The 13,979-nt window shown below is 33.2% G+C and overlaps 1 protein-coding gene, 1 long non-coding RNA gene and 1 other non-coding gene across 3 annotated transcripts; 2 read left to right on the top strand and 1 right to left on the bottom strand.

Moving 5' to 3' along the window:
• Window positions 1-3,227: 3,227 nt before the first annotated feature.
• On the top strand, window positions 3,228-3,334 carry LOC128296005 (small nucleolar RNA R71). Its single transcript, XR_008286553.1, has one exon. It is a non-coding gene; the product is annotated as a small nucleolar RNA R71 (small nucleolar RNA).
• A 6,257-nt stretch (window positions 3,335-9,591) lies between these two features.
• On the top strand, window positions 9,592-10,908 carry LOC108454519 (uncharacterized). Its single transcript, XR_001866738.2, has 2 exons — window positions 9,592-10,037; window positions 10,128-10,908. It is a non-coding gene; the product is annotated as an uncharacterized LOC108454519 (long non-coding RNA).
• A 30-nt stretch (window positions 10,909-10,938) lies between these two features.
• LOC128295414 (uncharacterized) lies at window positions 10,939-12,454 on the bottom strand. Its single transcript, XM_053030977.1, has 3 exons — window positions 12,256-12,454; window positions 11,466-12,080; window positions 10,939-11,333 (listed from the first exon to the last, which is right to left on the bottom strand). Exons 1-3 carry the CDS (start codon window positions 12,452-12,454, stop codon window positions 10,939-10,941), a joined length of 1,209 nt encoding a protein of 402 aa, XP_052886937.1.
• Window positions 12,455-13,979: the final 1,525 nt, after the last annotated feature.

Here is a 13,979-nt window from a genome sequence, read left to right as displayed (position 1 = left end):
CGGGTGTAGGATATTACAAAAATGGTTGACTATGAATTGGCATAAAACGTTGTGAATTAGCACGTTTTGGCTGTCCATATTTGTGATGAAATGATATCATTTTGATGGCTAGGTGTGCATGGGAAAATGGTGGCAAATTGGCTTTGCAAATGGCCTATTTTTGTCCATACGGGCAGAGACACGAGCGTGTGTCTCAGCCGTGTGCGACACACGGTCATGTTACACGGCCGTGTGTCCCTTGGGGTACCCTTTCGAATTAAGGTAGTATACCCTATAGTTTTGACACGGTCTAGACACACGGGCGTGTCTATTGGCCGTGTGTAGCATAGGGGCTGACATTGAGCGTGTGGTCGGCCATATGACCTAAGTTAGTAACCCCCTTAGTTTTGACATAGCCTGGCACATGGGCGTGTCCTCAGCCGTGTGGTGCAAGTCAGTATGTATGCCTTGTTTTCACACGGCCTGTGACACTGGTATGTCTGGTAGCCGTGTGAGGCACATGGCCTGTTCACACAAGCGTGTGACCCTGAAATGTTGGAAAATTTTCTATGTATCTCAAATTTTACGAATGTTATCGGTTTAGTCCCGAACCACTTTTAAGTATGTTTTAAGGTTTATTAGGAACTTATAAGGGACAAAGTGATTGAGTTGAATAGATTATGAGTATGATTGCATACATGTATGTAAATGTGGTGTATTGCGATAATGCCGTATAACCCTATTTCGGCAATGGATATGAGTTAAGGGTGTTACAGTATCCATCAAGAAAACAGTAATAGTCTCGCTCCGCGAGTTTATCCAGCATCTAATCCAAAAATGGCAAAGAAAAGTGATCTTTTCTAGTAGCCTTGTTCAGCTTCTGGTAATCGATGCAAATTCTCCATCCCGTAACCGTTCTAGTAAGTATCAACTCATTATTCTTGTTTTTAATGACCGTGATACCTCATTTCTTTGACACGCACTGGACCGGACTTACCCATGAATTATCTGAGATGGGGTAGATTATACCCGCATCTAACCACTTCATGATTTCTTTCTTGACTACATCCTTCATGATAGGGTTCAATCTTTGTTGTCCATCAATCGTCCCTTTTTCGCCATCTTCTAAGATAATCTTGTGCATGCATACAGATGAACTAATTCCGCGAATATCGGCTATGGTCCATTTGATAGCCTTCTTGAATTGTTTCAATACCAGGATGAGTTTCTCTTCTTACTCAGTAGTTAATTCTGCTGAAACAATCACAGGCAGGGTAGAAGAGTAACCTAAATAAACATACTTTAAATGTGAAGGAAGTACCTTGAGTTCTAATTTAGGTGGCTCTTCGTTTGATGTTTTTGGTTGGGCATAATCCTTATTCTCTAACTCTAAAGATTCAAAGCGGGTTTGCAAATTAAATCCCCTTTGATTAGCTTCTAACAAAGCTAAGTATTCATCCTCCTCTTCATTATTTGGAGGATCTGATGTAAAAATTCGTTCCAATGGGTCTTCAACATAGTTGAGTTCCTTCTCCACGATTAAATCCTCTAAATCAGACACTGCAGAACAATAATCAATTGTATCAGGAAATCACATAGACTTAAAAACGTTAAATGTTACCTGATCATCCTGAACCCGCATAATAAGCTCGCCCTTCTGCACATCAATAAGGGTCCTTCCAGTTGCTAAGAACGGTCTTCCTAGGATGATTGGCACCTCTTTGTCTGCTTCAAAGTCTAGAATCACAAAGTCAATAGAAAGGATAAATTTGTTTACATGTACCAATACGTCCTTGATTTTTCCTTATGGATGTGCTAAGGATCGATCTGCTAATTGAAGTGTAACCGTAATAGGTCTAACTTCACCTATCCCCAACTTCCTCAATATTGACATGGGCATCAAGTAGATACTTGCACCTAATCACATAGTACCTTACCATAATAAGTTGCTCCAATGTTGCAAGGTATGGTAAAACATCCAGGATCCTTCAATTTCGGGGGTAGTTTGTCTTGAAGATATGCACTGTATTCCTTCGTTAGGACTATCATCTCAAATTCTCCAAGCTTTCATTTTTTAGATAGGATTTCCTTCATGAATTTGACGTAGTTCGGCATTTGTTCAAGTACTTCAACCAACGGGATGTTGATATGAAGTTGCTTGAGTATGTCTAGGAACTTCTTGAATTGAATTTCCTGCTTCTACTTCTGAAGTCTTTGAGGGTACGGTGGTGGAGGTTTCTTTACTGGAACTGGTTGATTCATCTTTTGTGGTGATTTTGCATCTAGCGGAGTTGTTAGTTTATCAGAATTAGCTAGTTCTGAAGTTACCTTGTCAGATTTTGCAGGTTCTGGTTCTTGTGAAATTGGAATTTCAACACTCGGTTGAATGTCCTCTGAGTCTTGAGCATTAGCTGGCTCTTTTTGAACTTCGACAGTGTTGGGCTCTAATGTCTTTTCGCACCTCAATGTCAATACTTTACAATGCTCCTTCCCTGGATTCCTCGTATTCTCCGTATCACTAGGTAAAACACCTTGTGGTCGGTTTTTGAGTTCAGTTGCAAGCTGGCCCATTTGGTTTTCTAGGTTTTTCAATATAGCTACTTGGCTTTGAATTAAGGCATCATTATTCACCATGTATGCCTTCAATAAATTTTCTAAGCCATTGGATGGTTCAGCTTGGGTTGGTTTCTGAACTTTTGGGGAAGACTAGGTGGCTGGGTCGATATAGGTTGGGCATATGTGTTACTGGGTGCAGCCCCTTGGTTACTACAGGAGAAATTCGAGTGGTTTCACCACGATGGGTTGTAGGTATTGGATTGCAGTCCTTGCCTTCCTCGATTTTGGTTCTGGTTACCCATGTAATATACGGATCCTGGGTTCGATGGACATTCTTCAAACAAATGTCCTTCCCTACAATAGACACAGGCTATATTTTCAAATTGATTTGGTGGCTGTGCTGCAAAACTATTAGACCCATTAGTAGTAAGATTTTTTAACATTGAGGATATTGATGATATCTGAGATGCGAGTGAAGTAAGAGTGTCTACTTCATGTATTCCTACAACTTGTCCTCCTGACGCTGCTCGATTGGTTGGCCATTGATAATTGTTGTTGGCAATCCTCTCAATGATTTCATAAGCCTCCTTATAAGACTTAGGCAAGAGAGCGCCATTAGCAGAAACGTCTACTACATCCTCGTGTGGGCATTAAGACCATTATAAAATGTCTCAAGTTGGATGCAATGTGGGATTCCGTGATGAGGGTACTTCTGAAATAATTCTTTATACCTTTCCTGTGCCTCATACATGGACTCATCATCCATTTGTTGGAAGGCAGTGATCTCATTTCTCAACTTAGCATTCTTACTAGGCGGGAAATACTTCATAAGGAATCTTTCTGCTAACTCTTACCATGTGGAAATTAAATTTGGTGGCAATGAGTTCAACAAGGCTCAAGCTTTGTCCCTTAGTGAATATGGTAACAACTTCAATTGTAATGCATCTTCGGGAACACCGGCTAATGTGAAAGAATCACTCACCTCCATAAACAATCTTAAGTGTAGGTGAGGATCTTCAATCGGCATTCCACTGAATTGGCCCACTGTTTGAAGCATCTGGAACATGACTGGCTTCAGCTTGAACTATTGTGCCTCAATTTCAGGTCTCCTAATACCCAAATTAAGATCATTAAACACTGGCACTGCATACTGTCTTAAAGCTCTATCCCTATCATCATCAATAAGGATAGGATTTTGAGTAGGGTTTGCTCCGTTTCCTTGATTCGAATTTTCAAAGTTTATCTATTCGGTCCTTCTCTCACTTGCTTGTCTTGTTCACTATCGAAAAGTTCGTTCAATCTCAGGGTCTACAGGGAGTAAATCAATAATTTAGTCAATACTCATAAAGACTTGAAATAATCATAGAAAAATTAATTAAGTTAAAAAACCAAAATGATAAACTAACAAATTCACAAATAATGACTTTTTAAAATAGTCCCAGCAACGGCGCCAAAAACTTGGAACGACGGAAATGTGCAAGTGTACACAATCGCAACAAGTAATAAAGTGACAAGTAAATGTCGAGTTATCATACCCACTGGGACTGTGAAAAGAATTATTTATGAATGCTATTTAAAACTCTTTGGTGAAGAAAAATAATTTGTTTGAAGAGGGTGATTAAAAACTAAGATATTAAACTAAGTAAACTAAATAAATAAATCTCAAATGCATGATTTCAAAATACGATTTTAATCAAGATGACATAATTGTATTAGATCAATTACATTTCTTAACTTAGAATTATTAAACTCATGTTTATATTGTTAAGAATAAATTCACGGCAACTCGGTAATTTGCTAACTTTTGAACATACTCACTTACAAAAATCCATTCATCTCTTGACTATATCCCTATGTCAATTCAACCGATTGAACAATTCTTTAATAGGCAAATATGTTATTCCACATACATACTTATTAAATAGAAATAATCTCTTGTACATATCCCTATGTCAATTTAAATGATTAATTAAATCTAATAAGCACATAAAAGACTACGTGAGGTAACAAAGTATCCCTACCTTGAAACAATTTAATCACAATAATCTTGCAAGTTATGCAAGGCAAATGTATCGTCAGATACCGTTGCTAATTTAACCCTCAGTTGCCTTAGATGATTAAACATGCACTGATTAAGTACTGTGTCCATTAGTTACAATTTCAATTTGTTTGAAATTAATTTTTTAGCTACCTCACAATTGTAATGCAAGAGTAACTTATTCATGATTTTACTTAACCAAGCACCTTACCGAGGCCTATAACAACATAAACACAATTTTAAAAATTTTAGCAAACAAAATGCAATCAACCTAACACAAATTAAATTCAAGCTAAATTGATTAAATTAACCATTCCAACAACATAAATATTCATAGATATGTTCATCATAACAACAACAAAATTTAAAGAGATAGGAACAAGAATCAAATCTGGTGTTTTTTCTTAGCTTGACTCGTTTGCTCCGTTTTTCCTTATCCATTGTCCTCATCAACCAAGGCTGCTATGAACAATTAATTGCTACTCCAAATGACTAATGAATTCCCCTTTTCCAAGAGGAGAAATTGGCTAGAGAGCAAGAGAATTTGGAATGGAAAAGAGAGAAAGTGGAGAGAAGAGAGAAAAGATGTGAATGCTTGAGGTGTGTTTCAAATGATCAGCTTAAGGGGGTTTTTATAGCTAAAGAGGGCTGCTAAAAATAGCTAAAATTAGCAGCCAAAGAGCCCTCCCTTGGCCGACCACACATGTGGCAAGTTTGATGATTTCAAACTTACTAAATTAAGCTTGGGGCAAATCTAAAAAGCCACCATTTGTGGAGGGGTTTGAATGCTATTTGAACAAGTCTTCAAGTGCCTTTTTGGAAGCTAAATAATCAGCCAATAAGCTGATTTGGGTCAGCACATGGGGCGGTTTTGAGCTGTCCACTAGTGGTCGGTTTGGTTCACTCGGTTCGACTCAATTGAACCACTTTTCATAATTTATTAATAATAATTTATTAACCCAAATTAAATTGGATATAAATTAAAATTAATTATATTATGAATTAATACACATAATTTTGGACTATCTTAGGCTGAAAATTAATTTGCCTTGATACTTCAAATTGCTTCTTGGTTTTGAGCTTCTAGCAGTATCTGCTGAGCCATTTTTCACCCTTTATGCAAATCTGTCGAAAATAACCAAAATTCATCAAAATTAATTATAAAATTAATTTAAATTCAATATTTTCATATTTTAAATACACTTTAATTATTTTATAAAAAATAATTATTTTCTGACAAGAATTTTATAGAAACTGCATGAATTTAAGTTAAAAAGGGCATGAAAAAGTGTGTAAATTTTTTTGTTTCCATAGGCCACCCAAGTGTTTAACTTCTACTAATTATTTTAATTTTATTGCATGCTAATTTAGAATTAAATTAATGAAAAAAAAAATTTGACCCACGCTGCTTGGACACACAGGCATGTCCTAGGCCGTGTGCAAAAGAGGGTATTCGACAATGAGTCATACGGCCTGGACACACCGGCATGTTCCAGGCCATGTGCACAAGGGAGGGTTCTATAGTGAGTTACACTGTGTAAAGACGTGGCTGTGTAGGTCACATGGCCTGGACATAAGGGTGTGTCCTTGGCCGTGTGAGTCTTGAGACTTAATTTTTCCAAATTTCGAAGGTTACAAGGCCTAAGATGGTCCACGCGGCTTGGAGACACGGCCGTGTCCTAGGCCGTGTGAGTACTGGAGCTAATTTTTCAATTTCAATTTCAAGTCGTGAGTTACATGAGCAAGAGGCACGGCCATAAGTTAAACAATTAAGATTTGCAATTTTTTGTTGGTTATTTTAATGAGAAAAATACAAAAGTACCATCATAATAATATAACTTATTTAAAATGTGTAAAGTTATTTTAGTAGTTTTCTTATTTAAGTTAGTGTCTAGTTAACTCATAGCACCGACATAGTCACACACTTAAATATTAATATATATACAAACAATGTGGGTGAAACAAATGGTGTAATAACATTGAATTGTATACAAATATCAAAATAAAGCTAAAGTCGTAAAGAAGAGATCTATAAATCTTTGGTGGAATGAGTTCAAATCTTAACATTTTCAAATTCTTTAAAAGTTTTTTCTTGAATAATTAAAAGAAAACGTATTCAAGTAATAATATAATTTACTTAAAATCTGTAAGATTATTTTAGTATTTCTTTTGACTTAGTTAATGTCCGCACTTAAATAATAGTATAAATAAATTACAAATTTAACAATTTGAAAATGCATATATCTATAATTTATATAAAACACAAATCCAAATAAAAATTAAAATGACTCTATAACCTTTGTTGTTCATTACATTGTTGGATTTATAATTTTAAATATTTTTATTTATAAAATTTATTACATTTATCAATATGAATTTCAATTTTACTAAAATAATTAATTTAAAACTTGATAATAAAAGTTATCATATTTATACAAGAATACTAATTTTAATAATAAAAAATTTAAATGAATTTATATAATAGTAAATGAAAAGTTCAAATTTCATATTGAGTTATTCTCTATTTAAATTATTGTGTTTGAGTTAGTTAAAAGAGAAAAAGAAAAAATTATACTACTTTTTAAATACTAAATTTTAATTATTTTTTAATAAGTAACATTATATTTCATATACAAAAATTTATGAAAAATTAATATACTTTGTAATATGAAATAATGTAACATAATTAAATTTATATTAATTATATATTGTTTACAAATTATCATGGTCAATTTATTTACGGTTAAGAAAAAATAAAAATTGAATAATGTAAGGTTTAATTTATAATATATCATTTTTATATTTTTATAAATACTTCAATAAATATTATAAATATTTTACTAAGATTATATTTGAATTATTAAAATAATTTATTTATTTTAATTAAGTTAATTACTTATTATTTTGAACAATGCTACTTTGTATTAATTAGATGAAGTAAAACTATATTCTACAATGAATATGTTAAAAATGCGTTAATATGCTATTACTTGTAGTAATATTCAACAATTCGAATATGAAGTATTATTTTACATTTACTATAGTAATTAAGAATACAATATTTACAAAAGACTAATTAAAATTAACCGCATAAAATCACTTGCTTAACAACTAGCACTAAAACTAATTATATATATGAAAGAAGAGGTAATAATAAAAATATATAAATATGTTTTTATATATAAATAAAAAAATACTAAACTATTTATTTCAACATACACTATAACATATATGTATATTATATATGGAACAATGAGACTCTACTTGCATTCTGAACCATCAGATGATATATCTTGTTTCTTATTGAATGATATGCTAGGTATAACATAGGAAAGATATAGTGTAATTGAGATTGTATCATATTGAGATTAGAGCTCAACTCTCTTTCTTTTTTTCCAAAACACACACACATGCACACACAAACACATTCCATAATATTCAACTAATTGAGAAAAAACCTTAGATTATAGGGTCCAATTTCTAAAATATATTATTTAAAAAAATCAACACATTTTGCAATTTAAACAACAACAAATTAAAAAAGAAAAAGAAAAAATCAAAACATCACCTAATTTGACGTAATTTCTAAAATAGGATCTCATTCCAAAACCCTATAAAGAGGTGATATCAAAATTATTCCAATCAAACCAAAGACCAATCATGGGAGTCTCAAATATGAAAATATGGTTAATTTGTTTGGCTTTAATCGGCATAGTGGTGATGGAAGAGGTGATCCAAATTGATGCTGCTATGACAACTCACCATCCAGAGGTCCCTGGTCTTGTTTCCTACCGTCGCCTTCTCCAAGAAGATGTTAATCCCTGGCAACGTGGTTGCTCAAAACTCACTAGGTGTCGAAGTTAAAGAATAATTTGATAATATGTGACGGTATATTTCTTATATAAATATAAAAACCTCTTCATATTAATGCAACATGATTAATACTATTTATCTCTTTCTTTTACCATATTGGTTCCAGTTAATCATGATTTATGATTTGACTTTACATTGTTGTGATGCCAAAGGTTTTGTGTCTCTGCTCGATCCTAGATCTATTAACTTTGATGCAATTATAATGCCTAAATATAATATAATAAATATAATTAATATCTAATATAATAAGATATATGCAAATAATTATATGAAATACACTGGAAATTAATATAATTTAATTATTTTTTTGAAAGAAATAGAGTGTAAATTATGAACTTACAAAATTATGAATTATTATATTTTACAGTAAACATGATATTATATGTTTAAGATTTATAAAAAAATTACAAATACACAAATTATCAAATTTCACCAATGCTATCAATAAACAAATAGTATTCAGTGAATATTGGTAGTGCTAATTCAGTATGTATTAATTTTTTAATCAACATAAAAATCTATATAAAATGAAGTACCATAAATATTGATCTTTAAAATACGATAACTATTTTTCCTTTTGTGGGGACGTGGGAGAAAGGAAGGAAATAGAGAAAAGGAAGAGAAAGGCTCAAAAAAATATTTTTGTTTGTGTTAATTTTTATGCTTAAATTGCTATTACAGTATTATGTATATATATATGATTATTTGTTGGTTAAATATAAATATATATATATATTGACATTTCATTTAATGGTATTTTAAGCATTTTATTTTTATGTATTATTTTTATAAGATGTTTTTACAATGTATCAGTTCATCTAATGTTTCACATAAATTGTTTTTAATGTTACAAAATATTTATGTTCATCTTTATCATTCATAATGATCTTTTAAAATTATCTAAATAAGTTTCACAGTAAATAAGTTTGTAAAAATATTTATTATATTTATTATTCTTAACTTAATATATAATTATATTTTGTGTTTCAAAAGGGTAGATCCACTACCCGATTTAGAATTCAGGCTCATTTGGCCAAAAGAATAAAATAAAATAAAATAAAATAGTTTAATATTTTTTAAAAAACTACTCTATTTTATTTTTATTTTTTTAAATAAAAGGTGATATTTATTCATGACACGACTCAAGGTCGCAAAAAGATTACAGCTAAAAAACAACGAAAAGACCATTCAACAGTAGACCAAACGGCCAAAACAATAAAACCCGCCCCTAGAAAAGTAAAACCATAAATGAAAAGAAAACAAAACCCCCTAAGCTAAGAAAACGAATTAGATAGCTAGCAAAATATCAACCAAACAACTTCTTTAACCACAGAAAAGATGATAAAAAAAAAAAAAACAAAAGGAAACCCAAAAGCTTTGAGTCCAACCATGGAGATTCAAAGAACCTTCTCCATTTTCAAAGCGATCTACAACAAACTTTGATGTCTCTGTGCCCAAACTCTCTGATCTTTCTCCACCAACATTTTAACAGAATTCGAGACTTCATCAACCCAAAACCCAGAGTGTTGTCTTCTCCTTTCTTCCATCGCTAGGGTATGGGCCACCCTATTAACCAACGGGGAACAAAGAGGTAAGCTATTTCTTCAAAACATTTTTCCAGATGATGAATGTGATGAATAATAGGTCTGATAATCGATCTGTCTTCTTTTTTTTCCTTGAGCTTGTTAATAACCGTCAAGGAATCTCCTTCCACTAGAAAACGACGGAAACCCATGTTAATCGCAAAAAGCAATGCTCTTTCACAAGCTCTCGCTTCAGCCATGAACGCATCAACCACACCATTAAATAGATAAGTTTCTGCTCCTACATATTCCCCTTTATAATATCTGGCTATTACTGCTGATGTAGAAGTTCTTGAGTCACTTTGAAATGTTGCATTGAAATTTATTTTGATGACACCCAAATCTGGTGGACTCCAAAGTGGTTCTGATAACTATCTGTAAAAAACTCCCATCTTTTCTTGACATTGGCTTTACTCTTGACTATATCCACGAATGAAGCCTAAAAGATCGTGCAGAGAAAATTTAATACCTTCATTGATTAGCTTATTTCTTCTGTACCACAAAGCCCATATAGAGATAGCAATAAGATGTTTGCTTTGTTCATCTGCTATACAAAAAGTATTAACAAAAATATTTTTGCAGCTCGAACTACTATTAGTAGGAGCAGTTTGGATTTGAAGGGACGCCCATGCTTTCTTAAGGGCTTCGCAGGACCATAGAAGATGATCCATGTCTTTTGGTGCCTTCTTCCAAAGAGGACAAGAAACATCAACCCTCAGAGTTCTATGTGACAAGTTACTGTAGTGGGGTAGAAAATTGTTAAGTAATCTCTATAAGTGTATTTTAATTTTTTCAGGAATGCGCATAGGCCAAAAAGACTTGTAAAAGTCCTTGTAAATCTCAAAATTAGGCGTAATGTAACTATTACTCTGTAAATAATCTGTAACTAGGATCTGATACCCACTTCTTTCAGAGTATTAGATAATCTATAACTAGGACCCAATACCCACTTCTTACAGAGTATTCCGCAGAACCCTCATATTTCCAAACCAGCATATCCTTCGACCTAGAATCAGTAAGCGGTATGGAAAGAATACGATTTTCCTGCTCAGCATCAACAATATTAAGAATCAGCTCCCTATTCCAGGTATTAGTATCTTCCTCAATCAGTTGGTTAACAGTCGTCCAATTCGAAGATATGTGTCGAACTGAAACAAGATTTTTCTCAATTCGAGGTAGCCAAGGGTTGTTCCATATATTAACGCAATAAACATTACCAATTCGCCACAGAATTTCTTTGGCAATTAGATCCCGAGCACTACAAATGCTCCTCCAGGTAAACGAAGGGTAAGAGGCTATTTTAGCTAATAAAATATATGATTTAGGAAAGTAACGGGCTTTCAGAACTTTGGCTAAAAGACAACTGGGCTGGGTTAAAAGACACCATACCTATTTCGCTAATAATGCTTTATTAAACAAAAACAATTTTTTGAAACCTAGACCACCAACACTTTTTGGTTTACATAATGCGTCCCAGTTGCTCCAATGGATGCCCTTATTCGACTTATTACTAGACCACCAGAACTTGTTCATTATGCCTTCAAGTTTACGACATAAAATTTTTGGTAAAGTGAAGCATTGCATAACATAAACCGGAGTTGACTGTAAAACTGATTTAACAAAAACTTCCTTTCCCCCCATAGATAAGTAGCGTAAACTCCACCCTGCGATACGTCTCCTAAACCAATCTAGAAAGTTTGCAAAAGCCCAATTCTTCCTTCGACCAACCATCATAGGTAACCCCAAATACTTCTCAGGGTTCGAAGTTAACCTTACGCCTAAAATATTGGTTATGGTATCCTTAACATTTGCAACAACATTAGCCCGAAAATAGATCAAAGACTTTTCAAAATTCACTCTCTGACCCGATATCTCCTCATACTCCTTGATAATCTCTCGAACCACATTTTCTCCCTCTATAGAAGCATCACCGAACAAGATACAATCATCCGCAAAGAATAAGTGATTGATAGCAAATCTTTCCCGTCGAATAGTAGCTCCCTTCATTAGACCATTTTGCTTAGCTTCATTAATAAGAGTAGAGAAACCTTCTGCACAAATTAGAAAAAAGGTAAGGGCTAAGAGGATCATCCTGCCTTATCCCTCTAGATGATGAGAACCACTCACTATTCAAACCATTAGTGCTCGCTGAATAAGAAACAGAACAAACACACCTCATGATAAGAACAATCCAATTCATATGAAATCCCAAATGAGTCATCATACCGGCCAAAAAATCCCATTCAATCCGATCATATGCTTTACTCATATGAAGTTTAAGTGCAAAATTCCCCTTCTTTCCTTTCTTCTTCATCTGCAAAGAATGGAGGTCCTCATAAGTGATTATCACATTATCCGATATAAGTCTTCTTGGGATAAAAGCCCCTTGGCCTTCATTGATACAGCATCCCAAAATAGAACTCATACGATTCACCAAGACTTTCGCGATAATTTTGTAAATTACATTGCAAAGACTTATGGGCCTAAAATGTGAAAGATTTTTTAGTTTATCAATTTTAGGGATCCGAACAATGTGTGTTCTATGAATATCACCTAAATCAAAATCATCATTCAAAAAAGATAAACAATATTTTGAAATATTAGATCCAAAAATATGCCAGTACCTTTGGACGAAGATTGCTAAAAAATCATCAATCCAAGAGCTTTCAACGGCGCCATTGTTTTAATTGCGTGGGTAATATCCTTCTTCGTAAATTGTTGAAAAAGAAAATCGTTCACATCATCATTTACCCTTTTCTCCACTAATCTATAAACACGCTCATCAAAACCCAAATCAGAAGCCGAAAATAGCTTACCAAAGAAATATGAAGCAAACTTCAGCATTTCCTTATTTGTGGAAATTCTTTCACCATTCTCTCCTTCTAACTCTTTTATTTAGCCACGGATATGACTTGAACAACTACTTTATGAAAATAGCTGGTATTTTTAAATGTTTTATTTAAAGGATTTGTCTTAATGTACGATTGCAATTTGATTTTGGGTTTGTATTTGATTACTTTAAAAAATTATTTTTGAATACACATTTGAACAAATTAGTCAGTAAAATCATTTGTGGATTGATATGAATTATTTAAATTATTTCTTTCTATCTTGACTTGAATGGAGCGACAATTAAAGCTTTTGTTAGACACTCATTTGGCACGGGTTTTGTAATGCCCTAACCTGACCTGATTCACCGGGCCCAGATATTTGGTGTTACTAAACACAATACTTAAGAAATTATCTAATCAGTTGAACACTTTAAATATTACATTTTATTTATTTCTTTAACTGGAGGACTTAATATCCAATAACAAAAGAAAGTATTTAAAATAACTTATTACTACAGATTTATCATAGCTTATTACAAAGTAGAAGTTTGATAAAAATAAACAATAAGGTGTAGCCTTAGACTATACCACATTGCCACTATATGAATAATAACCCAATACACCTCTTCGTTGGCGTGGTCCAGGCATCATCCCTCCAGGCGCAGTCTCTTAACATTAAGACCTAAAACATAAACATGACATGAATAAGTTTAGGAGAACTTAGTTAGAACTTAAAAATATTACCTAGATTGATGCTTATGTAATAACTGTTGGACCATCTATGCCATCTACTCTTTCTTAATCATTTAATTTTGCTTTGGACAAATACCATCATAATCTCATACTTACGCTTATGTGCCAATTAATACACTCTTATTCGTACCAATCCTTTCAAATACCAAACTGACTTACACTTTCCATACATTCATCTACTCTCTTCTTACTTAAAATTCCATAAAAATATCTTCCGCACTCCACTACATACTAACCATCTTCTCACATATAGTGTTATTCCAGAATGGTTGTTCAAGATACTAATCATTGGTGGATACATACACAATTTGTAACACCCCAAACCCAACCTGGAAGACATGGCCCAATCTAAAGAAGTTACCTCAT

Source organism: Gossypium arboreum, chromosome 7 (genome assembly GCF_025698485.1).
Source record: "Gossypium arboreum isolate Shixiya-1 chromosome 7, ASM2569848v2, whole genome shotgun sequence".
In the NCBI taxonomy this organism is placed as follows: domain Eukaryota; kingdom Viridiplantae; phylum Streptophyta; class Magnoliopsida; order Malvales; family Malvaceae; genus Gossypium; species Gossypium arboreum.
This window is presented reverse-complemented; position numbering and strand designations above follow the sequence as displayed.